At 33.9% G+C, this 27,179-nt stretch overlaps 1 protein-coding gene across 1 annotated transcript; it reads left to right on the forward strand.

The window, feature by feature from the left end:
• The first annotated feature begins 16 nt into the window (after positions 1-16).
• Positions 17-19,419, forward strand: LOC145270109 (uncharacterized). The gene is made up of 2 exons (XM_080125712.1): positions 17-260; positions 15,921-19,419. The coding sequence occupies exon 2, from the start codon at positions 16,423-16,425 to the stop codon at positions 17,422-17,424; it is 1,002 nt and encodes a 333-aa protein (XP_079981838.1). The 5' UTR covers positions 17-260; positions 15,921-16,422; the 3' UTR covers positions 17,425-19,419.
• Positions 19,420-27,179: the final 7,760 nt, after the last annotated feature.

Here is a 27,179-nt window from a genome sequence, read left to right on the forward strand (position 1 = left end):
GAAGTAGACATTGCATTATGGGTAATAATGATTATTTCGATGTCCGCCATGACACTTTCTTCTTAACCCGTCACATTTTATTATGATTGAATCCTCATAGTAACTCGTAACAATGCTAAGTTCCGCCATAAATAATACACATAACAAAATGAAAAATTAACCACTCTTTGAAAGAAATTTAATTGTAAAATATTTTATTTATTTAGTATTTTTTTTCTATGAAATCACTCTAACCACCAAAGTATGTAACAAAATGTATTGTAAGTATAATTTTCCTTTTTGTTTTTTTTTCCCTTTTTCTTTTTCTCTTTCTTTTTTTTTTTTTTTTTCACCGCTCATTTTTGTATTTTCATAAATCAAATACCAGTCAATTTGGTTTCCTGGCAATGCATTACTTTTTCGATAAGAATAACTGATGGATTTAAATTTCTGGGTTTGTATTACTGTACACATAGATTCGAAAAAATTGTCAAAAAACACATATATAACAAATAAATGTTATCAAAGGCGAGATAAGTTACTTTTCTACCTAACTGGGTATATTTTTCGTGTTTTTATTAAACGTAACATGTTTATTCAGCTCGAAAAACATACAGTGTTTACCGATGTATTCGAAAATTCAAGATGGCGCCTCATTCCCTCTTTAACACGGTAAGTTTGGGAAAAGGTGTTATAAATAAAAACTAGACAAAATACGGTTAAAAACCCGCCGAATATATGTCAACCTATGTCACGGTAACATATATTGAGCGAGTTTTTGACAGTATTTTATCCGGTTTTTTATTTATAACATCTTTTCCTAAACTTACCGTGTTAAAGAGAGAGTCAGACGCCATCTTGGATTTTCTAATACATCGGTAAACACTATGGTTTTCGAGCTGAATAAACATGTTACATTGAATAAAAACACTAAAAATATATCCAGTTTGGTAGAAAAGTAACTTATCTTGCCTTTGATAACATTTATTTGTTATACATTTGTTTTTTGACAACTTTTTCGAATCTATGTGTACAGTAATACAAACCCCAATTTCTTTGTTTTAGCAGTGCTTGTACAGTTTAATTAAGACATTAAAAAATGAAAATATCGGTGTTTCTATTACTGTACACCTAGATGCGAAAAAGTTGTCAAAAAATAAATATATAACAAATAAATGTTATCAAAGGCAAGATAAGTTACTTTTCTACCTAATTGGATATGTTTTAGTGTTTTTTTTTTATTTAATGTAACATGTTTATTCAGCTCGAAAAACATACAGTGTTTACCGATGTATCGAAAAGTTAAAAATGACGACCGACACTTTTTGACAAGGTAAGTTTGGGAAAATGAGTTAAAAATAAAAAACTAGACAAAATACTGTTAAAACCCCACCGAATATATGTCACGGTTACATATTGAGCGAGTTTCTAACTATTTTGTCAAAGTTAAAGCGCCGACACTCCCTCCCCATCTTTAATAATAGCTTTTCTTCCTAAAAAGTCGAACCTTTTGCTCGGTATCAAAACAAATTGTTTTTTTGCTGTAAAAAAAAAAACTACTTGATGAAATTAAGTGAAATTTTTTTTTTCAGAGAACTTCATTCCATAACGGATACATACAATGTAAACTTTTTTCGATATTTTGATTTTTAATGTCTTGATTAAACTGTACAAGTACCTAACTTTTCTTCTTAAAAATGAAAACATGGCTACCTTTCAATTGGTATCATAACAAAATGTCTTTACGCTGCAAAAAAAACAAAAAAAAAATACTTGATCAAATTAAGTAAATTTTTTTTTTTTCGGAGAACTTTGTGCCATAACGGATATGGACAATATAACTTTTTTTTTTTTTTTTTGATATTTTCCTTTTAATGTTTTGATTAAACTGTACAAGTACCGTTTTATCTTTTAGTTTGATTTTCCGATACTGATTTTCAGCTTAAAAGGACAAAATTGTCATTATTGTCTTGGAATGTTCTGGGTTACAAATAAAACGTGCAAATGTGTTTTATTAGAAAACTGAAAATATAATTACAGGTAAATGTTTATTCTTACTATAATACAATGCCAACCATTATAGTTTGTGTTTTTAGAGGTTATCGAGGCCGCTGAGAATGAATCTGGCATTCAAACTTGTTGCAAATTTACCGTTTGCATGGTATTAGCCCTTGACCCTGAGATTATTTTGCACCATTTCACTGCTTTCATTAACGCTTTTCTTACATGATGTGTTCGGGTAATAAAGTGACTTGGCACATTGCGGAGGAATCTTTAGCAGACATTTGAAATAAGAAAGTTTTCTAAAAAAAAAAAACAATGTGGTTCATTTTTTGTGTTGTTATGTAGTTTTTAATATGTTATAGTTATAAATAAAATACGGTACTTGTACAGTTTAGTCAAGACATTAAAAAATGATAATATCGAAAAAAAAGGTTATATATTGCATGTATCTATTATGGAACAAAGTTCTCTGGAAAAAATTTCACTTAATTTCATCAATATTTTTTTTTTTTTTGGTACTCATGCAGAGAGTGATCCGTGCTGAAATAATGTTATTATTTAAAAAGCCATTCTTAACATGGGGAGGGGAGGGTGTCTTGTACCTATTAATTTCATCAAGTAGGTTTTTTTGGGGTTTTTTTAATGCAAAAAAACAATTTGTTATGATACCAAATAAAAGGTTCGATTTTTAGGAAGAAAAGCTAGAATTAAAGATGGGGAGGGAGTGTCGGCACTTTACATTGAGTTATCTCCCTGTGGTGTGTTCAGCAAATTTCACAATGGCTGACTTCAATGCGCTTTCAAAAGAACATGTTTTTTTGCTGTAAAGAAAAAAAAAAATTACTTGATCAAATTAAATAAAATGTTTTTTTTAGATCTTCAGTCCAAAACGGATACGTACAATATAACCTTTTTTCGATATTTTCATTTTTTAATGCCTTGATTAAACTGTACAAGTACCAAAAATACAAGGTGGAAGTGTGCATTATACAGGTCCACCCTAGCTTTTTGTGTGTGTGTGTGTGTAAACAGCCTTAAAATGTCGGGAAATAATAAATTAGATAATATTTAACAGTAAGACTTTTTCAAAGCAAATCTTTAAAACAAAGTCCCCCCCACACACACACGTTTTGAAGTATGGTGGCACATCTAAGACAGTAAATGACCAAGTTCTCTCCGATTCTCTCTCCTTTAATGTTGATCACGTTGTACAATGGGGAAAGGAGTGGCTGGTTACTTTTAATGCATCTAAAACCAAGCTTTTATCTTTACATCATCAACATTTTGATCCCCATATGGCATCAATTTAAATGAATGGCTCTTGTCTTGGGGAGGCCTCAAGTTTTGACAAACTTCTGAGTTTGACCTTTACTCCTGATCTTAAATGGAACCCGTATTGATTCTATTTCATGTTGAATTGATTCCATTTCATGTTGAATTGATTCCATTTCATGTTGTAACTCTCAATGCAATTGTTCCAACACATGTTTCCTGTGAACGTTAGGCCGAGGAGTTTAAAAGATGTACTTTCAGATAGATAGTCTTTGGCCATTGCTATTGGTGGTAGAGAAGGTTTCTTGTAATTATTGAAGGAAACAAGTTTAGTCTTGGCAGCATTGAATGTGACCATCCATTTTTGTCCCCATTCCACTACAGATCAGAGGTCATCCTCTAGTGTTTCTGTCATTTCTTTAGATATGTGTTCATTTGTTTTCCTGTTGTGTCTGTTATAGAGCGTGGTGTTATCAGCATATATACCCATCTCACAAACAATTTTTTCAGGGAGGTTATTTATGAATATTAGGAATAATAGAGGTTCAAGGATAGACCCCTGAGGCACTCCCGCATTTATATCATATTGTTTAGATATACGGCCGTCGAGGACAATCTTGATTTTTCTCTTATCTAAGAAGGATTTAATTATGTTAAGTATTCTACCAGTGATTGCGTATGATTTGATTTCATGTTTAATTGATTCTATTTCATGTTTAATTGGTTTTATTTCATGTTTAATTGGTTCTATTTCATGTTTAATTGGTTCTATTTCATGTTTAATTGGTTCTATTTCATGTTTAATTGATTCTATTTCATGTTTAATTGATTCTATTTCATGTTTAATTGATTCTATTTCATGTTTAATTGATTCTATTTCATGTTTAATTGATTCTATTTCATGTTTAATTGATTCTATTTCATGTTAAATTAGATTGTAAGTAGTTTGAATTATAGACATTCAGTTATGTTTCTTTTAGCAATGGTAACAGCTTCTCAAAAAAAAAAAAAAACGTTCTCATAACTTTTACAGGAAAGTAGCTTTCTCTTTGTAGCAAAAATTTCTGAATGAAAACCAATTCAAAATGTACTTCGAGATAATTTGTATTTTTACAGCCAGAATGTAATAAAATGTTTACTCATGTGGTTGAGATAGATGTATTTTGAAAAATACACCTGGATGCAGAATTGCTATGACAAATGTAAGAATGTCTTCTCAATTATTAAATCATTTCTCCCTGATAGAGTTCATAAGAGTGGTGATTGGTGGGCAGAAATCAGAAGCTCACAGTATTAATGCTGGAGTCCCTCAGGCAACCATCCTAGGTTACTCTCTGACTGATCTACATTGATGATCTTCCAAATCACATCCTTAGATCATTTATGCTGATGACACTAACAGCTATGGCAGCACATCAAAGGCCGTAAACAACCAAGTTCTGTCTGATTCTCTCCCCTGATCTTAAGCACATGGTACAATGAGGAAAGAAGTGGTTGGTTACTTTTAATGCATCTAAAACCAAGCTTCTATTTTTGCATCATCAACGTTCTGATCCCCATATGGCATCAATTTAAATGAATGGCTCTCGTCTTGGGGAGGCCTCAAGTTTTGACAAGCTTCTGAGCTTGACCTTTACTCCTGATCTTAAATGGAACACGTATTGATTCCATTTCATGTTGAATTGATTCCATTTCATGTTGAATTGATTCCATTTCATGTTGTAACTCTCAATGCAATTGTTCCAACTCATGTTTCCTGTGAACGTTAGGCCAAGGAGTTTAAAAGATGTACTTTCAGATAAATAGTCTTTGGCCATTGCTATTGGTGGTAGAGAAGGTGTCTTGTAATTATTGAAGGAAACAAGTTTAGTCTTGGCAGCAATGAATTTGACCATCCATTTTTGTCCCCATTCTACTAGAGATCAGAGGTCATCCTCTAGTGTTTCTGCCATTTCTTTAGATATGTGTTCATTTGTTTTCCTGTTGTGTCTGTTATAGAGCGTGGTGTTATCAGCATATATACCCATCTCACAAACAATTTTTTCAGCGAGGTTATTTATGAATATTAGGAATAATAGAGGTTCAAGGATAGACCCCTGAGGCACTCCCGCATTTATATCATATTGTTTAGATATACGGCCGTCGAGGACAATCTTGATTTTTCTCTTATCTAAGAAGGATTTAATTATGTTAAATATTCTTTGAGTGACACCGTATGATCTGATTTCATGTTTAATTTGTTCTATTTCATGTTTAATTTGTTCTATTTCATGTTTAATTTGTTCTATTTCATGTTTAATTGGTTCTATTTCATGTTTAATTGGTTCTATTTCATGTTTAATTGGTTCTATTTCATGTTTAATTGGTTTTATTTCATGTTTAATTGGTTCTATTTCATGTTTAATTGGTTCTATTTCATGTTTAATTGGTTTTATTTCATGTTTAATTGGTTTTATTTCATGTTTAATTGGTTCTATTTCATGTTTAATTGGTTCTATTTCATGTTTAATTGGTTCTATTTCATGTTTAATTGATTCTATTTCATGTTAAATTAGATTGTAAGTAGTTTGAATTATAGACATTCAGTTATGTTTCTTTTAGCAATGGTAACAGCTTCTCAAAAAAAAAAAAACGTTCTCATAACTTTTACAGGAAAGTAGCTTTCTCTTTGTAGCAAAAATTTCTGAATGAAAACCAATTCAAAATGTACTTCGAGATAATTTGTATTTTTACAGCCAGAATGTAATAAAATGTTTACTCATGTGGTTGAGATAGATGTATTTTGAAAAATACACCTGGATGCAGAATTGCTATGACAAATGTAAGAATGTCTTCTCAATTATTAAATCATTTCTCCCTGATAGAGTTCATAAGAGTAGTGATTGGTGGGCAGAAATCAGAAGCTCACAGTATTAATGCTGGAGTCCCTCAGGCAACCATCCTAGGTTACTCTCTGACTGATCTACATTGATGATCTTCCAAATCACATCCTTAGATCATTTATGCTGATGACACTAACAGCTATGGCAGCACATCAAAGGCCGTAAACAACCAAGTTCTGTCTGATTCTCTCCCCTGATCTTAAGCACATGGTACAATGAGGAAAGAAGTGGTTGGTTACTTTTAATGCATCTAAAACCAAGCTTCTATTTTTGCATCATCAACGTTCTGATCCCCATATGGCATCAATTTAAATGAATGGCTCTCGTCTTGGGGAGGCCTCAAGTTTTGACAAGCTTCTGAGCTTGACCTTTACTCCTGATCTTAAATGGAACACGTATTGATTCCATTTCATGTTGAATTGATTCCATTTCATGTTGAATTGATTCCATTTCATGTTGTAACTCTCAATGCAATTGTTCCAACTCATGTTTCCTGTGAACGTTAGGCCAAGGAGTTTAAAAGATGTACTTTCAGATAAATAGTCTTTGGCCATTGCTATTGGTGGTAGAGAAGGTGTCTTGTAATTATTGAAGGAAACAAGTTTAGTCTTGGCAGCAATGAATTTGACCATCCATTTTTGTCCCCATTCTACTAGAGATCAGAGGTCATCCTCTAGTGTTTCTGCCATTTCTTTAGATATGTGTTCATTTGTTTTCCTGTTGTGTCTGTTATAGAGCGTGGTGTTATCAGCATATATACCCATCTCACAAACAATTTTTTCAGCGAGGTTATTTATGAATATTAGGAATAATAGAGGTTCAAGGATAGACCCCTGAGGCACTCCCGCATTTATATCATATTGTTTAGATATACGGCCGTCGAGGACAATCTTGATTTTTCTCTTATCTAAGAAGGATTTAATTATGTTAAATATTCTTTGAGTGACACCGTATGATCTGATTTCATGTTTAATTTGTTCTATTTCATGTTTAATTTGTTCTATTTCATGTTTAATTGGTTCTATTTCATGTTTAATTGGTTCTATTTCATGTTTAATTGGTTTTATTTCATGTTTAATTGGTTCTATTTCATGTTTAATTGGTTTTATTTCATGTTTAATTGATTCTATTTCATGTTAAATTAGATTGTAAGTAGTTTGAATTATAGACATTCAGTTATGTTTCTTTTAGCAATGGTAACAGCTTCTCAAAAAAAAAAAAAAACGTTCTCATAACTTTTACAGGAAAGTAGCTTTCTCTTTGTAGCAAAAATTTCTGAATGAAAACCAATTCAAAATGTACTTCGAGATAATTTGTATTTTTACAGCCAGAATGTAATAAAATGTTTACTCATGTGGTTGAGATAGATGTATTTTGAAAAATACACCTGGATGCAGAATTGCTATGACAAATGTAAGAATGTCTTCTCAATTATTAAATCATTTCTCCCTGATAGAGTTCATAAGAGTAGTGATTGGTGGGCAGAAATCAGAAGCTCACAGTATTAATGCTGGAGTCCCTCAGGCAACCATCCTAGGTTACTCTCTGACTGATCTACATTGATGATCTTCCAAATCACATCCTTAGATCATTTATGCTGATGACACTAACAGCTATGGCAGCACATCAAAGGCCATAAACAACCAAGTTCTGTCTGATTCTCTCCCCTGATCTTAAGCACATGGTACAATGAGGAAAGAATTGGTTGGTTACTTTTAATGCATCTAAAACCAAGCTTCTATTCTTGCATCATCAACGTTCTGATCCCCATATGGCATCAATTTAAATGAATGGCTCTCGTCTTGGGGAGGCCTCAAGTTTTGACAAGCTTCTGAGCTTGACCTTTACTCCTGATCTTAAATGGAACACGTATTGATTCCATTTCATGTTGAATTGATTCCATTTCATGTTGAATTGATTCCATTTCATGTTGTAACTCTCAATGCAATTGTTCCAACTCATGTTTCCTGTGAACGTTAGGCCAAGGAGTTTAAAAGATGTACTTTCAGATAAATAGTCTTTGGCCATTGCTATTGGTGGTAGAGAAGGTGTCTTGTAATTATTGAAGGAAACAAGTTTAGTCTTGGCAGCAATGAATTTGACCATCCATTTTTGTCCCCATTCTACTAGAGATCAGAGGTCATCCTCTAGTGTTTCTGCCATTTCTTTAGATATGTGTTCATTTGTTTTCCTGTTGTGTCTGTTATAGAGCGTGGTGTTATCAGCATATATACCCATCTCACAAACAATTTTTTCAGCGAGGTTATTTATGAATATTAGGAATAATAGAGGTTCAAGGATAGACCCCTGAGGCACTCCCGCATTTATATCATATTGTTTAGATATACGGCCGTCGAGGACAATCTTGATTTTTCTCTTATCTAAGAAGGATTTAATTATGTTAAATATTCTTTGAGTGACACCGTATGATCTGATTTCATGTTTAATTTGTTCTATTTCATGTTTAATTTGTTCTATTTCATGTTTAATTTGTTCTATTTCATGTTTAATTGGTTCTATTTCATGTTTAATTGGTTTTATTTCATGTTTAATTGGTTCTATTTCATGTTTAATTGGTTCTATTTCATGTTTAATTGATTCTATTTCATGTTTAATTGATTCTATTTCATGTTAAATGAGATTGTAAGTAGTTTGAATTATAGACATTCAGTTATGTTTCTATTAGCAATGGTAACAGCTTCTCAAAAAAAAAAAAAACGTTCTCATAACTTTTACAGGAAAGTAGCTTTCTCTTTGTAGCAAAAATTTCTGAATGAAAACCAATTCAAAGTGTACTTCTAGATTATTTGTATTTTTACAGCCAGAATGTAATAAAATGTTTACTCATGTGGTTGAGATAGATGTATTTTGAAAAATACACCTGGATGCAAAATTGCTATGACAAATGTAAGAATGTCTTCTCAATTATTAAATCATTTCTCCCTGATAGAGTTCATAAGAGTAGTGATTAATAGGCAGAAATCAGAAGCTCACAGTATTAATGCTGGAGTCCCTCAGGCAACCATCCTAGGTTACTCTCTGACTGATCTACATTGATGATCTTCCAAATCACATCCTTAGATCATTTATGCTGATGACACGAACAGCTATGGCAGCACATCAAAGGCCATAAACAACCAAGTTCTGTCTGATTCTCTCCCCTGATCTTAAGCACATGGTACAATGGGGAAAGGAGTGGCTGGTTACTTTTAATGCATCCAAAACCAAGCTTTTATCTTTACATCATCAATGTTCTGATCCCCATATGGCATCAATTTAAATGAATGGCTCTCGTCTTGGGGAGGCCTCAAGTTTTGACAAGCTTCTGAGCTTGACCTTTACTCCTGATCTTAAATGGAACACGTATTGATTCCATTTCATGTTGAATTGATTCCATTTCATGTTGAATTGATTCCATTTCCTGTTGTAACTCTTAATGTAATTGTTCCAACTCATGTTTCCTGTGAATGTTAGGCCGAGGAGTTTAAAAGATGTACTTTCAGATAAATAGTCTTTGGCCATTGCTATTGGTGGTAGAGAAGGTTTCTTGTAATTATTGAAGGAAACAAGTTTAGTCTTGGCAGCATTGAATGTGACCATCCATTTTTGTCCCCATTCCACTACAGATCAGAGGTCATCCTCTAGTGTTTCTGCCATTTCTTTAGATATGTGTTCATTTGTTTTCCTGCTGTGTCTGTTATAGAGCGTGGTGTTATCAGCATATATACCCATCTCACAAACAATTTTTTCAGGGAGGTCATTTATGAATATTAGGAATAATAGAGGTTCAAGGATAGACCCCTGAGGCACTCCCACATTTATATCATATTGTTTAGATGTACGGCCGCCGAGGACAATCTTGATTTTTCTCTTATCTAAGAAGGATTTAATTATGTTAAGTATTCTACCAGTGATACCGTATGATCTGATTTCATGTTTAATTGATTCTATTTCATGTTTAATTGGTTCTATTTCATGTTTAATTGGTTTTATTTCATGTTTAATTGGTTCTATTTCATGTTTAATTGGTTCTATTTCATGTTTAATTGGTTCTATTTCATGTTTAATTGGTTCTATTTCATGTTAAATGAGATTGTAAGTAGTTTGAATTATAGACATTCAGTTATGTTTCTTTTAGCAATGGTAACAGCTTCTCAAAAAAAAAAAAAAACGTTCTCATAACTTTTACAGGAAAGTAGCTTTCTCTTTGTAGCAAAAATTTCTGAATGAAAACCAATTCAAAATGTACTTCGAGATAATTTGTATTTTTACAGCCAGAATGTAATAAAATGTTTACTCATGTGGTTGAGATAGATGTATTTTGAAAAATACACCTGGATGCAGAATTGCTATGACAAATGTAAGAATGTCTTCTCAATTATTAAATCATTTCTCCCTGATAGAGTTCATAAGAGTAGTGATTAATAGGCAGAAATCAGAAGCTCACAGTATTAATGCTGGAGTCCCTCAGGCAACCATCCTATGTTACTCTCTGACTGATCTACATTGATGATCTTCCAAATCACATCCTTAGATCATTTATGCTGACGACACGAACAGCTATGGCAGCACATCAAAGGCCGTAAACAACCAAGTTCTGTCTGATTCTCTCCCCTGATCTTAAGCACATGGTACAATGAGGAAAGAAGTGGTTGGTTACTTTTAATGCATCTAAAACCAAGCTTCTATTTTTGCATCATCAACGTTCTGATCCCCATCTGGCATCAATTGAAATAAATGGCTCTCGTCTTGGGGAGGCTTCATGTTTTGACAAGCTTCTGGGCTTGATCTTTACTCCTAATCTGAAATGGAACATGTATATCAAATCCGTTGTCAAGGTCGCTGGAAAAATAGGATTCTTCTGTCGATCCAGTAGATATCTCACTGCTGATTCAATTTTCTACTTGTATAAGAGCCAGGTATGTCCAAGGATGAAGTATTGTTGCCACATTTCGGCAGAAGCTGCTAGAAAGACCTCATCTTGCCTTGACAGTTCAAAATAGATTTTTTAGGTTCGTCTGAGCTTCAATCTATGGTACACCCACACTAAACTTTCATGAGAAAGACTCGTCTAGCTGAAACCACTATCAATATTTTTCCCACTCAATATCTGTGCCTGTGACTAAACGTAAACATAGATTCCATGAACAAAGCTTTCATGCCTGCTTTCCAACTGACTACCATATGGATGTCTTCAAGTCCAATGTAAACAAGTTCTTGATGAGCCGTTCCATTTAAGTAATCCAATTTACCAAATCAAATTTACACTTCTAACGATTACTATGATAGTGTCCCATTGACTACTGTACACTTTTAACCCTTATCCTCGAGTGGATTCTGGCCTTGATAAGTGGTGACTGCTATGTAAAAAAAAAAAGAAGCTGAGCTGCATGATTTAGTGATGCGTGAGAATGGCTGACGTCGCGATTTACAGATGCTCGGCCAAAGGAAAAAAGGGAGCACTGAGAATGGAAAATGTCTGGCTACGCAAGAATTTTTTTTTTTTTAATAAAATAATTTGTTAACCAGAAAACCATGTTGAAACAAACTTATTCGAAAAAGTTAATGCATAAAATGATCTGCAGATGTCTTTAAATGGACATTTTATAGCCATCATCTCCACTGGAGAGAGTAGTCAGCTCTAGATAGTCGAATGATAGCCACTTATAAAAACTAATATATAAGATCTACAATCAGAAGTGAAGGGATTTCAGGAAATTGGTATGAAAAGCATTTAGAGTTGACCCTCTAGGAAAGGCAATAAGTTAGAGTTGAATGTTCAAGGAAACAGTTGATTTAGGGTTGTGTCAAGTTGAACTGGTATTTCCTTTGCAAGTTACAATTCAATCATTTTTATCTATAAAAAAAATAAGCATTTGTTAATTGTTTTTTATGAATTGGACGTGTGGTTTTATTTGGATGCAAATCCATGATGGTGATCACGGCAAGTTTGCACCAGGCACAAAAAGCATGTTGATCACAGCAAATAATAATAAATGAACATGGTCATGCAAGTGTTTTCATTAGGATAAAATGCGGTTCTCTGATAGAGTCCACAACATAATGTTTGGCAGTATTTTCTAAAAGTTGATTTTAACTCTTTGTACTTTCGTTGATCAACTCGTGAGAAGTCATAACAGGGCACCCCAAACACGTGGCTAGAAATCCAACAATCATCAAAGGCCACAATCCTACTTCTCAACTTGGGCTGCTTTTATACAGCCTATCTTTCACATTTGCATATTTGCGAGACCACAGCTTATAAAACTGCAGGCGCTATCTATAATCTCTCTCTTTTTTGCCGAACCGCACCTGACACACTCACACGTGGTAAGACTTCTGTTTCCTTAACATAAGACAATATGCCCCGGAAAACAGTGGGGGATCTAGCCAAATAGAATAGTACAGGGGGGCCTTACTAACAACACAGTAGTATGTATTCTTCTTTTTTGAAATGAACTTTTTTAGCTAGCTTTTTCCCACTCCACGAAATTTTTATACTAAGAAATTCAAAAACTTTTATTTTGCCAATGAAATCGAACTTTATTTTCTCACACATGCATATACAAAAAAAAAAAAAAATGCACACACAACACAGTTTCTCCTCTCCACGAACAATCTTTCTCTTAATTCAAAAACTTTTTATTTTCTAATAAAATTGTACTTTATTTTTTCACACACACACACAAAATTAATATAAAAAAAAAAAAAAGATGCATACACAAACACACAGACAACTGTTTATAAATTGTAAATATGGTTTTGATTCTTAAACGCTGGGGATTTATTAGTTAGTTTAAGATCCATAGAGTGAATGAGGTATTTTGGTAAATGTTGCCAGTCAAGAGTAAGACTCCAAAGTCTCATCTGTCAAATAGTCACAAAGACCCCGTACCCTCCCAATTTCTTATAGGGCCTTGTGCCTAATTTTGTTGAATTGAATCATTATTGTTTGTACGTTTTGTATGTTCAATTGTTTCTCGTTCAATAAAATATATAAGACAATATGCCCTTCCTGATCTCTAGATTACCTTTAATACTCCCTCATTAACTGTGGCAGTCATCTTTCCCTACTCAGCCTCCGAGGTGTCGTCTCACCACTCCTTTGCTGCACATCACTTTCCATTGTCTCACTTTCAACTGGCCTGATATCCAGAATATATCTTGGTACCCCATCTACCACAATGTTGTTGCTCATAAAAACAAACATTGCATAATTTGCTATTAAACCTATTATTTTTTTATAAATTTGGTCTTTGTTCTTTTAATTGAAAAAAAATAGGGTTTGAATTACATTTTTCGAGTAGTTATAAGCTTATAAAGATAGGAGGTCGAATTATTCAATTTTTTTTCACGCATTCTTAAGATCGGTTTCTGACACTGCTATAGATGCACTACAATCCTCTTACAAACCACAGGCGCAATTTTTAATGTCTTTTTATCGCCTGACCTTGACCGACACACACACTTTGTAAGACTTCTGTTTCCTTAACTTAAGAAAAGATGCCCCCCCCCGGATCACTAGATCAACTTTCGTACTCCCTCATTAACTGTGGCGGTCGTCTTTCCCTACTCGGCCTCTCAAGTGTCTCACCACTCTCTTGCTGCACATCACTTTCCATTGTCTCACTTTCAACTAGCCTGATATCCAGAATATATCTTGGTACCCCGTCTACCACAATATTGTTGCCCATATTACTTCCAGTCACACCTCTTCTGTTTCACTGTGTGGTACATCGTGACCCTGGGGGCTTCACCCATACTTTATCTCTAAGTTTGATGGTCCCTGCTGTTTCTGTCTCCCTGCTTGCTGGAAGAATCCTGGGATGCCTTGAAGAGTATGTGAATATCGACAGATGTGGAACTGTCTCTTGCACTTGTCCTGATCTAGGCGACATATTGCACCAGTAGATAGCTTGCTCGGGTGAGGTACTCCTCTCTCTGCCACTGTCTTTATTATCTGGTGTGTTTTTTTTTTCCACAATCCTATTGCCATTGGGTCTATAGGCAGCTTTGAAAATTGACAGATATTTAATTTCTTTAGTACATCCACCACTGCTATGCAGTAGCGGTTATCAGCTTTCTTTTACCAGACCTTGCCTGACACTTAACTTAAGACAACACTCTTTATAGCATTGAGTAAATTGTATGATCCTGAGAACATATGGAAAGCCTAAGGGAAGGAGTAATTGCCAGGAGTAGATCATCTTTTCATCTGGATCACGTATATCAAGTCTGTTGCCAAGGTCACTGGAAAGATGGTGGGATCCTTCTACCGCTCCAGAAGATATCTCACTACTGATGCAATTCTCTATCTATATAAAAGCCAAGTACGTCCAAGGATGGAATACTGCTGCCATATCTGGGCAGGAGCTGCGAAAAACAGCCTATCCTGCCTTGACAGAGTACAAAATAGACTTTGTGGCTTAGTGGGGGATGCTGTTTTCTCTACCCTGCAACCTCTCTCCCACAGAAGAGACGTCGCGAGCCTATCCTTGTTTTATCATTATTTTTTCATGGCAGGTGCTCGTCTGAACTCCAATCTCTGGTCCCCCCTCGCCAATCTTTCACGAGTAACACCCGTCTGGCTGAAACTACTGTCAATAATTTTCCCCACTCTTTATCTGTGCCTAAATCAAAACATGGATTCCATGAACAAAGCTTCTTTCTTAGAACTGCACGCCTGTGGAACTCTGTTCCGTCTGCCTGCTTCCCACCTGACTACAACTTGGATGTCTTCAAGTCCAACGTTAACAAATTCCTAATGAACCGCCCCCTTAAGTAAACACTTCATCAAATCTCCACACTAAAGTAATGTACTTGCAATAGCCCTTATCCCTGAGTGGCTTCCGGGCCTTGATAAGTGGTGACCACTGTGTAAAAAAAAAAAAACAATCCTCATTTTAGCTAAGTATTTAAATAAGAGTAAAATTGATCATCTTTTCAAATAATCCTCAAGTTCATTTTAGCTAAGTATTTAAATAAGTCGACCAGTCCAAATCAGGAAAAGAAACATGAAATGCATTTATTAACACTCATTTTCTGACATTTTTTTTCTTTTGTTAAAGTGAATGGATCGCCTAAGCTTGGTGATGTATTTTTTTTCCTCTCCGAACTATATTGTACTTGTAATTCTTAAAAAAGATGTAAAAATTGGAGATTTGTAATCATTTCACAAAGGAATAAGAAAAATTCTTGTTTGATTAGTCCAGATTTGGGACAATCAGTTTGGGTTTATAATTGCCCATGTGCAAACTAAAAAAGTTTCAAATCAGATAGTTAGGCATTTATTTTGAAGAATTTATATTCGAGAAGAGTAAGGGTATTATAATTTTAAAAATCAATATATTTTTTCTTAAAAAATATATTGATTTTATGGATAAAACGATTTAAAACTGATAAATTATATGTATAAAATGAAAATAAAACAATTTTCAAAAATTATTTGCGTCATTAATTGTTTATTATCAAAAACAATAAATGTTAAGGGGTCAAAATTGGGGTCAAAGTTTTTAAAAAATTTTCCTCTGCGGTCTCTACCAACTTTTCTCTATGGTAGTTAAGGAAGTCTATTATATAGAAAGGCATTACCGTACATATGCACACTTTTTAATATATACATATGCCCATAAACTTATGAACAGTACATAGGGGTGAGCAAAGCCAGGCTGAACTACTAGTTGTTTATAATTGAAAATAAATGATAATTTGTATTGAAAATTGATTGTATAAAAATATAAATTATGTTTTTAAATATGTTAACATTTTTTTCTTTAATTACAGATTCAAACTTATTGGAAAGGATGATTTCATTCACTGTATCATAAAATTAAGAAAAGTCTAAATATAGAAAAAAAAATACAGTCCTGTTTTTTGTATGTATATTGATCATTATTTTTAAAAAAATCCCATTTAAAGAAACAGTGTAGAAGCAGTTTTGAAATAAAACTTTTCTACCGTTTAGTTTGCTTATTAGTGACTTCAGTTTCCGAAAGATATGAAAACACCCGTCAAATGCTATAATTAAGTTTTTTAGATTTGCATGTTAGCAGTCAGTCTTGAAAATCGTATGTGACAACACAAAGGTGAGATACGATATGCGTCTAAAATTTGTTGACTTGCATTTTCAAATGCTAATAAATTAAAAGATTACTATGAAATAAGTTTTTCATAAGAAAGAATTTCCAAAAACTATCTTGCATATATATCTTGTGATCAAAAGGCAAGAGAAACAACAATCACACTTATGAGACTATTAGTACCTTATAAAATTTGAGACTGTGAAATGCCTCATCCTCAGATAAAACAAAAAGATCAGAAAATGAAAAAGAAACCACCTACTGAATATCCTTGTAAAGTTTGTGGAAGCAAATTTTCAGGCAGTGCCAAACTGACAACTCACCTGCGAATTCACACAGGCGAGAAACCTTTTTCCTGTGATGTTTGTGGAAAGGCATTTTCACAAAGTGGCAGCCTGAAAACACACGTGCAAACACACACAGGTGAGAAACCTTATTCTTGTCAAATTTGTGAAAGTTCATTTTCACAGAGTGGCAGCCTTAAAACTCACATGCAAATTCATATAGGCGAAAAAACATTTGCCTGTAAAGTTTGCGGAAAAACATTTTCACAGAACTGTAATCTGAAAACCCACGAACGAATTCATACAGGTGAGAAAGCTTATTCTTGTAAAGTGTGTGGCAAAGCGTTCACGAGCAATTACAGTCTGAAACGTCACTTGCAAGTGCATACAGGTGAAAAACGTTATTCTTGTGATGTATGTGCATTTGCAGTTTCAGACAATGCCAATCTGAAAATTCATATGCGAACACACACAGGAGAAAAACCTTATTCTTGTAAAATTTGCAAAAGTTCATTTTCACAAAGCAGCAGTTTGAAAACTCACATGAGGATTCACACAGGAGAGAAACCATATTCTTGTAAAGTTTGCGGATATTCATTTTCAGATAATGCAAATCTTAAAACTCATGTGCAAATACACACAGGTGAGAAACCTTTTACTTGTAAAGTTTGTGAAACTTCATTTTCAAGCAGTTCTGGTTTCAAACTTCACATGCGTATACACAGAGGTGAAAAACCTTATGCTTGTGAAGTTTGCAGTTCTAAATTTGCAGGTAGTTCTGGCTTAAAACAGCACATGCGAATCCACACTGGTGAGAAACCTTATTCTTGTACATTTTGTGGAACTGCATTTTCACAGAGTGCTAATCTGAAAGCTCACATGCGAAAACACACACAGATCATGAGCGAAGAAAGCAGACTATGAAACTAAGGACTTAGCTGAACAGATCAGGGATAGAGATAAGAAAATCGGAACTAAACAAATTAATGGTCAGTTCGCTCCAAACTCCAGATTAGTGTACCGGCAACTAATTGTTGTGGGGTATAAATCACCCCTATTTGAGAACTAAGTGGAATCAACCAGTCCTATGAATAACACTGGTTTCAGAGACTAAATGGAGACATTCATACCATGTTTAACCACATGCTATGAACATGTTCATCTCATACCACTTTAGTGGCTTCTGTATTCTTTATAATAAATACATATGTTTTATACACTTTACACTACTTGTGGTTTCTTTCATTTGTGACTCCTAATACGGGTCTACAACACTAATCAACACCACTGTTCAAGTCCAAACACCACTAAGCGAAGATATAGAAAAATACAACAACACATAGGTCCCACATGGCAGCGAATAGCTCGGTCCCACACGGCAGCGAATAGCTCGAGACAGAGTTAGATGGCTAAAGTCCAGGCGGGATGATTTGATTTGATTTATAAAAAACAAGAAATAAAACTAAAAAAAATCTAGGAGGATTGAGAAATGAAAATATATTCCACATTTATTTTATAATTTGTAGGAGAGAATATTTTTTAATTATTTCATTTTTATAAATGACAATCATGCCATATCTAATAATGTTTCTTAGTTTCTGGGGAAAAAAAGATTTGGATATCAACGAAACATAATTATTTTTTATATGTAAGCGAAACAGAATTCAATGATAATTTTCAATTGGAAATGAAATATTTCTTTAACATTTAATTAATAAAAATATTTAGATGCAACAAGATTTCATTTAATTATGGTCTTTAATCAATTCAATAAATTTCAATATAACCGCATGCTACGAACACGTTCCTCTCATACCACTTTAGTGGCTCCTGTATTCTTTATGATAAATACATATTATATTTTATACACTTTACACTACTTGTGGTTTCTTTCATTTGTAACCCCTAGCATGGGTCTACAACAATAGCCCTATTCATCACACAGGAATATCAGTGAAAAAATAAATGCAATTTAATTTCATTTTTTTCTTCTCCATGTAATACATAAGCATTTAATTTATGTATACAAATTATAATTCATAAATTGATTTCATCACCCGGAATTCACTCTAGCTGTGCAGAGTATAAAGGAGTAAAATTGTTAATTGCGTTAGGGAGGTTACATCAGCCAAAACATTGCAAAAAGAAAAACTTAACTAAGATGAGAACAATAGTCCGAACAATCCAAATGATACAAAAAATTTGTTTGATGTTATCAAATTTGGTAGCAATATTTTTTGCATATGAAAAGGATTATAGTGATAAGAACAAATCAATCAGATGTTAGAACCACTTTATAAAATATATTGAATCTTTTGAAATTCTTCACTGATATCTTTCCATCTAAACACAAGAACGTCACTATGCTTCTGCTGATCATGACTGGATTCTTTGATGTTGTTATTGATCATGTCTCTATTTATTAAACTAGCAACAAGATTTCATTTAATTATGGTCTTTAATCAATTCAATAAATTTCAATATAATTTCAAAAAATAAAACTTAAAAAATAGTTTTGTATTCATAGAAAGAGAGCAAAATGAAGAAAAGTCTGATGTTTGAATTTATGCTTTCTCAGATGAACGTGTGCTTTGGAAAATTCTATACTATTATTGAATTATCGATTATTGAATTTCTTAAAGGATTCCAGAAGAGGATTTGGATAGCAGTCAAGATCGCTCTATGAAATAAAAGTAGTCGAACATCTCTCTCTCTCTCTCTCTCATATCTATATATACTAGCGGGAGGTACCCAGCATTCCCGGGTATTTAGAGGTGTGTGTGCTCGGGCAGGGTGTTAATCAAAACATAAGAATAAGCGAAGTAAATATTTTAAAACTTAAAAAAATCGAAAAAAACACAAAAAAAACTAACGTACGGCAAACGAACGATGTTAAATGGGAAAAACAAAAAAGAAAACAAAAACGAATGTTAAAACTTTAAAAAATCTGAAAAATAAAAACCAAAATTAAACACGTGAAAAATGGCTTAAATAACCCTGGGGGGGGGTACCCGACATTGCCCGGGTGTTTTTGGGTGTGTGGATGGGTGGAGGTTTAAGGGTGTTAATGAAAACATAAAAATAAGTGAAGTAAAAAAAACAGGAAAACGAACATTAAAACATCTGAAAACATGTGAAAAATGGCTTAAATAACCCTGCTTCAATATTAAAATTTAAAAAATCGAAAAAAAAAAAAAGACATCTCGCACCACGATTCGAACCCAAAACCTTTAGATAATAAGGCCGCACTCTAAGCAACTGAGCTAAGATGACGTCTACGAAATTAGATCGTTTTTTTTTTAATCTGTAAACTAAATCAGGTTCCAACATCATTTGCGCATGCGTAGAACCGAACTCGTCATGAGAGGACAGTTTTTGCTGAACCCCCCCCCCCTGTAGAAAACTGCTGATTTCAGGGTGAAGAAATTAACGTTTTTGGCCAATTTTTCGATATTTGTCGGGCGAAGGTTAAAAGTTTAAAATGATACCGATCTGGTAACTTGTGTAAAAAGTTTTTGCAAGACATACAAACACACATACATACACACATTTTCACTTTTATATATGCAGAAGTCCAGGGAGGGGGTCCTCATTGAATGATAAAACTCCTATTGATATTGATTGTTTATTGTTTGTTTTTTATTCAAATGCAGCCAACACAATTCATATTTAATATCTGCTTCAGTATACATTCTCCTCCAACGTTCGTATATATCAGTTACAAAACCATTTTATAACTAATTAATAATCATTTATATTCAAATTCGAATGAAGAAGAAACAAGATCACAAGTCAAACTTCTTTAATTGACCTGGTACTGCAAGTTGTCATCTTCAAGTTGTCAATCACTCACTGTCAAATGTCCAAATATAACTTTCAAAATACAACTGTCAAATGTTGAAAATATAACTTTGTTACATTACATAAGCAAAGATTAGCCTAGCCAGTACCAGAGGGATGACCATTTGTGACTTCCAGGTGCTGTATGTGCTCTCTGCTTATCCCGGCATTGTTTACAGTCATCCTGAACTTCTTTCCACTGGACTCAAGCAGTGCCAATTTAGGAGAGGTGTGGTTGGGGATTGTACACCCCTTGCCACACAGTTACATGCGCCTACAAGATTGAATGGAGTTGTTGCAGTCAAAACTTGGTACAATCACAGGCAGGAGCTAATTCTCGCAGCTTGAGATTTGAAATCTATTTTCTCCCTGACTTATCGAATCACAAGCCAGCTCTCAATCACGTGACTGAGTACATAAAAGGTGAAATCACAAATCCTTTTTTCCTTTCTCCCTGCTCTGCCCAGCAGCACACATTACCAGAAAGCTCCCCCCCCGTCCAAAGTGAGTATAATAAGTCAACCTGCCTCTCTTCTAACTCACACTTTTTTCTATATGTGGTACCCACACAAACTTTATCATGCCGCAGAACTACTCTCATTAATACACTGACACACACACACACACACACACACACTAATACGTAAACACACTGAAGACTTTGCTCTCTCTTTCTCCTTTAATCGACCTCTTTCATCCCTACAACTACTGGCAACAAACATGTAACCTTTGGAAATATTGCATGAAGAGTACAACTATTTGTCTATTTTTTTAACAGTTTATAATTAATGTTTGATATTATCTTATTGTCCTATTTTCATATATATATATATATATATATATATATATATATATATAAGAATAAAAATTACAATAAGTTTACCAAGGTAATCAAAATGGTAAACTTAAAATATATTATAAATATTAAAGAGTTAATATTTACAAGTAAAATAAACTCAGCCAGATGTAAAAGCTCAATAAAACCAAAAAGGAAATAGAGCTTATAATATGAACAAATGATTAATAAAACATGTTAAAAGACATCTTGAAAAAGAGTTAAAAACATATTTAATTTTAAAAAAGGAAACACAAGATAAGTGGATAGTCCTTAATCCGCGGAGTTTTGAAGAAATACACTCCTTCTCATCAGAGGGCAGGAAGTAGCAAAATGCAGGATCGGATTTTGCATATAAAAGTATTTAATGAAACTACAAGTAAGTCACAGATCTTACTTGGTTAAAAAGGAGAGTATTTCTTCGAAACTCCGCGGATTAAGGACTATCCACTTATCTTGTGTTTCCTTTTTTAAAATTAAATATATTTTTAACTCTTTTTCAAGATGTCTTTTAACATGTTTTATTAATCATTTGTTCATATATATATATATATATATATATATGTTCATTTCAACTTGTCAACATATTTTTATTAATTTGTGCGTGTGTAAAACTAATCATATCTAAAAGTGGTTTACTTTTAAATCTTTCTTATCTGTCTGTCAGATTAGCTCAAACGGCAGGAAAAGCAGCTGAAGTGGGTTTTTTACTTTTGAAATTAATACTATATATTAGGTAAAATTGGCTCTGTAATATTAAATACAAAATCTGGATGAATTAAAATATATCTCTCCTTCAACCAGCCGGCATAATATTAAATCTATCTTTACACAAGAACACTTCCATCTACTAATCAGTGTCTCTCTTTGACTAACACTACTAACGAAGATGACAAATAAAGTTGTTTATTAATATAGAATGAAACTCCATTTTGTTGTCTTATATTCTATAACCCTTAATTTGTCAATTTAATTCAAGGGTTATTTCCCTTGTCTGCCACACTGAATAAGCCGCACAACTCTTTGAAACTCTTTTAAAACATTTAAAACTAAATTATTCGATTAATGGCTTACACTAAATTCCGTCCATCTTTGTTGACCTTCTCCATCAGTTGACCTCATCTGATATAAGAATTTCTCTGTTAATTGGCTTCCGACGACTACTAGCTACAAACACATGTGAACTTAGCTGTTCTCTCCTCAACAAGCCGGCAATATATTAAATCTATATTTACACAAGAACACTTCAACCTACTAACCTGTTTCTCTCTTCTACTACCGCTACTAACAAAGATAACAAATAAAGCTGTTTATTAAATGGTAAAAAGTGATACTTTTTGTTCTTTTCATATTTAACTAAAGATTTAGGTGTTCATAGTTAACTAAAGATTTAGGTGTTCATATTTAACTAAAGAGACATCCACATTACATAACATACAGCAGAGATGAATTTTTGCTTTTCTGTACATAGACTGATATAAGGATATATATACCCTACAAGTAAATCCTGACCAAATACTACTATTAATAAATTATTTAACCTGAAACGATATCAACTCGGCATGCCCATACCCTGGATATATAAGGAATAGTGAATCTATTTCTAGTGATTTTACCGAAGTTTAATATCCTACTAAATCAGCTGAAGCTTGTCCTGAACTCAGGCCTAACCAAAATTGGACCACAAGAAATATAAAACTAATAGCCTGGGTGCCCGGCATTGCCCGAGTGTTTGGAGGTGTGTGTTGAGCAAAAAAAAAAAAAATTAGTAGGCAGGCAGATTCATATTAAATCTATGTTCACACAAGAACACTTCAACCTACTAACCCGTTTCTCTCTTCTACTACCGCTACTAACAAAGATAACAAATAAAGTTGTTTATTAAATGTTAAAAAAGTGATACTTCTTTTTGTTGTCTTCATATTTAACTAAAGATTTAGGTGTTCATATTTAACTAAAGATTTAGGTGTTCATATTTAACTAAAGAGACTCATTAAATCTATGTTCACACAAGAACACTTCAACCTACTAACCCGTTTCTCTCTTCTACTAACGAAGATAAAAAATAAAGTTGTTTATGAAATGTTAAAATGAGACTTCTTTTCCTCTATACCAAGGTACTTGTATGTGGCATCCTCTCCTTGATCTTCAATAAAGCTATCAGTGAACCGAATGTTTTCGGATATCGTCTTTGTTTTATTTTTTACTTTTGTTAGTTTGGAGAGATCAAGGGGATGTTCTTGGGGCTAACACTTGATTCTATTACAGTTTAAATTTATATCCGAGGCTCTTTTAAGAATAGACACTGTTCCCTTTATGGCTGCTATCTGTATTTCCTTACAGCTTGGTTTTCCAGGGATTGCTTCTAAGTATTTTTGAAGGTTCTTTTTTATTAGGACAGTTGCTCCTGTCACAACTGGTATAATGTTTATTTCTTTCAGAGACCATGTTGTTTTTAGATCATTTTTTAGGTCCTGATATTTTATTATTTTTCCCATTCTGCTCTATTAAGGCCAAAGTCGTTTGAAACTGTGACATCGATAATGAGTGCAGTTCTTTTGGGTTGTTCCATATTACTATATCTGGTGTGATGGCCTTGTCTTTTATGTATCTGCCCGCCTGTATGTCTTTGTCGTAGAACACTGTCACTTCACTGTGACTTTACACGTGTCTTTTTAACGCCTGCCGCGTGTAAAACGAAGTCTCACACACATGACAGAATGAGGTGTTTCTTTTTTTTTATTTTACTTCAGTCGAAGTTCTCAGAAATCAAGAGGTCCACGACCTGGGGCTTACACTTGAACTCTATATGAGATACATAGATATTCGAATGTTCCATTAAAGTTCTTTATCTCTCAAGCACTGAGTTAGTAAAGAAATTGAGAACATAATTTCCCTCTCACCAATTAAGAATAGATGATGTTCCCTTTATGGCTGCTATCTGTAATTCCTTGCAGCTTGGTTTTCTAGGGATTACTTCTAAGTATTTTTGAAGGTTCTTTTTTATTATACCTGTTGCCCCCCGTCACAACTGGTATAATGTTTATTTCTTTCAGAGACCATGTTGTTTTTAGATCATTTTTTAGGTCTTGATATTTTGTTATCTTTTCCCATTCTGCTCTATTTAGGCCAAAGTCGTTTGGAACTGTGACGTCAATAATGAGTGCAGTTCTTTCAGGCTTGTTCCATATAACAATATCTGGTTTGATGGCCTTGTCTTTTTATTCTTTCTTTTTTTTTTCATTTTTCTTAAACTTTTTCTTCTAGGGGATAGGACATCTAACCAGATGTCTGACATTTACCCCTATTTTAATGAGTTCAACCAAGAGATCTTTTCAGGATTCTAGCCGTCCCTTTCAGTGCAATCGTTTGTATTTTACTTGCACTTGGTTCACCGGGTATGCTTGCTATGTACTTTTTAAAGTTCTTTTTCATAAGCCCAGTTGCTCCTATGATGACTGGTATAATTGAAACGTTTTTTAATTTACAATTTCGTTTCATATCATACATAAGTCCTTGATACTTTGTTATCTTTTCCCTCTCAGCTCTGTTAAGCCCTGTATCATTGGGTACACTGACCTCTATTATTAGTGTGTATACGTATGTGTGCTTCAAAATTTGATTTCTGAGAAACTGATCTGCATATGTCACAGTTTTGACCTTTTTTGTTTTATTTTACTTCAGTCAAAGGTCTCAGAGATCAAGTGGTCCACTACTTTGGGCTAACACTTGAACTCTATATGAGATACATAGATATTCAAATGTTCCACTTAAGTTCTTTATCTCTCAAACACTGAGTTAGTAAAGAAATTGAGAACATAATTTTCCTCTCCCCCAATTAACCATTTTTATATGTTGTAGTATATCTTTTATTTTGGTCTCTTGGTCTTACTGGATTCCAGGACAAGAATTTATCTAGTCTAGTGGAGTATCCAGCTTCATGCTATTACTTGAGGTAATGTCACTTGGAGAAGGTGCACCATTCCTCCTAAAAGCTAATGTGGGTTAGCTGTAGTGAGGAGATCATATTTTGACCTTTTTTTTTTTTTTTCATTTTTCTTCTAGGGGATGGGACATCCAACCAGATGTCTAACATTTACCCCTATTTTAGTGAGTCCAACCAAGAGATCTTTTCAGGATTCTAGCCGTCCCTTTCAGTGCAATCGTTTGTATTTCACTTGCACTTGGTTCACCGGGTGTGCATTCGATTTGGCGGAATCGCAAACCGGAACTATTCTCTCCTCAACAAGCTGACAATATATTAAATCTATCTTCACACAAGAACACTTCAACCTACTAACCTGTTTCTCTCTTCTACTACCGCTACTAACAAAGATAACAAATAAAGCTGTTTATTAAATGGTAAAAAGTGATACTTCTTTTTGTTGTCTTCATATTTTACTAAAGATTTAGGTGTTCATATTTAACTAAAGAGACATCCGCATAACATAACATACAGCAGAGATGAATTTTTGCTTTTCTGTACATAACCTGATATAAGGATATATATACCCTACAAGTAAATCTTGACCAAATACTACTATTAATAAATTATTTAACCTGAAACGATGTCAACTCGGCATGCCCATACCCTGGATATATAAGGAATAGTGAATCTATTTCTAGTGATTTTACCGAAGTTTAATATCCTATTAAATCAGCTGAAGCTTGTCCTGACCTCAGGCCTAACCAAAATTGGACCACAAGAAATATAAACTACTAGCCTGAGTGCCCGGCATTGCCCGAGTGTTTGGAGGTGTGTGTTGAGCAAAAAAAAAAAAAAATTTAGTAGGCAGGCAGACTCATTAAATCTATGTTTACACAAGAACACTTCAACCTACTAACCCGTTTCTCTCTTCTACTAACGAAGATAAAAAAATAAAGTTGTTCATGAAATGTTAAAATGAGACTTCTTTTCCTCTATACCAAGGTACTTATATGTGGCATCCTCTCCTTGATCTTCAATAAAGCTATCAGTGAACCGAATATTTTCGGATATCGTCTTTTTTAATTTTTTTTATTTTTTACTTTTGTTAGCTTGGAGAGATCAAGGGACTCCTTCCTGGGGCTAACACTTGATTCTGTTATAGTTTAAATTTATATCCGAGGGCTCTTTTAAGAATAGATGCTGAAATATAAAACAAAAAATTTAGTAGGCAGGCAGGCTCAAACCCATGATGCAAAGGCGGAAAATAAAATGGAGGTGTGTGTAAAAAAAATAGGAGTGGTAAGCAAGCTCGAACCCATAACGCGCCAGCAAAAATAACCTTAGTGACATGCAATATGGTTTCTGATCTGCTAGATCAACAGTAGATCTAATGGTTATATCTCATAGGATTAGCGAATCTTTCAATAGAGGCTTCCTTTCTAGAGCAATTGCTCTTGACATATCAAAGGCCTTCGATAGAGTATGGCATAAAGGTCTATTTCACAAGATCTCCAGCTATGCCATAGCTGGAAATATCTTTTCAGTTATTAAATCATTTCTCTTTGATAGGTTCATAAGTGTAGTAGTTGATGGGCAGAAATCAGAAGCTCACAGTATTAATGCTGGAGTTTCTCAGGGGCCCAACACTTTTCCTGATCTACATCAATGATCGTCGAAATCACATCTTAAGATCATTCGTAGACATTTATGCTGACACTACCATCTATGGCAACACATCAAAAGCTGTAAATGACCAAGTTCTCTCTGATTCTCTCTCCTCTGATCTTGAACATGTTGTATAATGGGAGGCGGCTGGTCAATTTTAATGCATCTAAAACCAAGCTTCTATTTTTACCTCATCAGCGCTCTGATCCACATCTGGCATCAATTGAAATGAATGGCTCTCGTCTTGGGGAGGCTCCATGTTTTGACAAGCTTCTGAGCTCGACCTTTACTTCAGATCTGAGATAGAACACGTACATCAAATCTGTTGCCAAGGTTGCCGGAAAGATGATAGGATCCTTCTAACGCACTAGTAGATATCTCACTCCCAATGCAATTCTCTTCCTATATGAG

This window comes from Euprymna scolopes, chromosome 46 (genome assembly GCF_053919585.1).
Source record: "Euprymna scolopes isolate OS-2025 chromosome 46, ASM5391958v1, whole genome shotgun sequence".
In the NCBI taxonomy this organism is placed as follows: Eukaryota; Metazoa; Mollusca; class Cephalopoda; order Sepiida; family Sepiolidae; genus Euprymna; species Euprymna scolopes.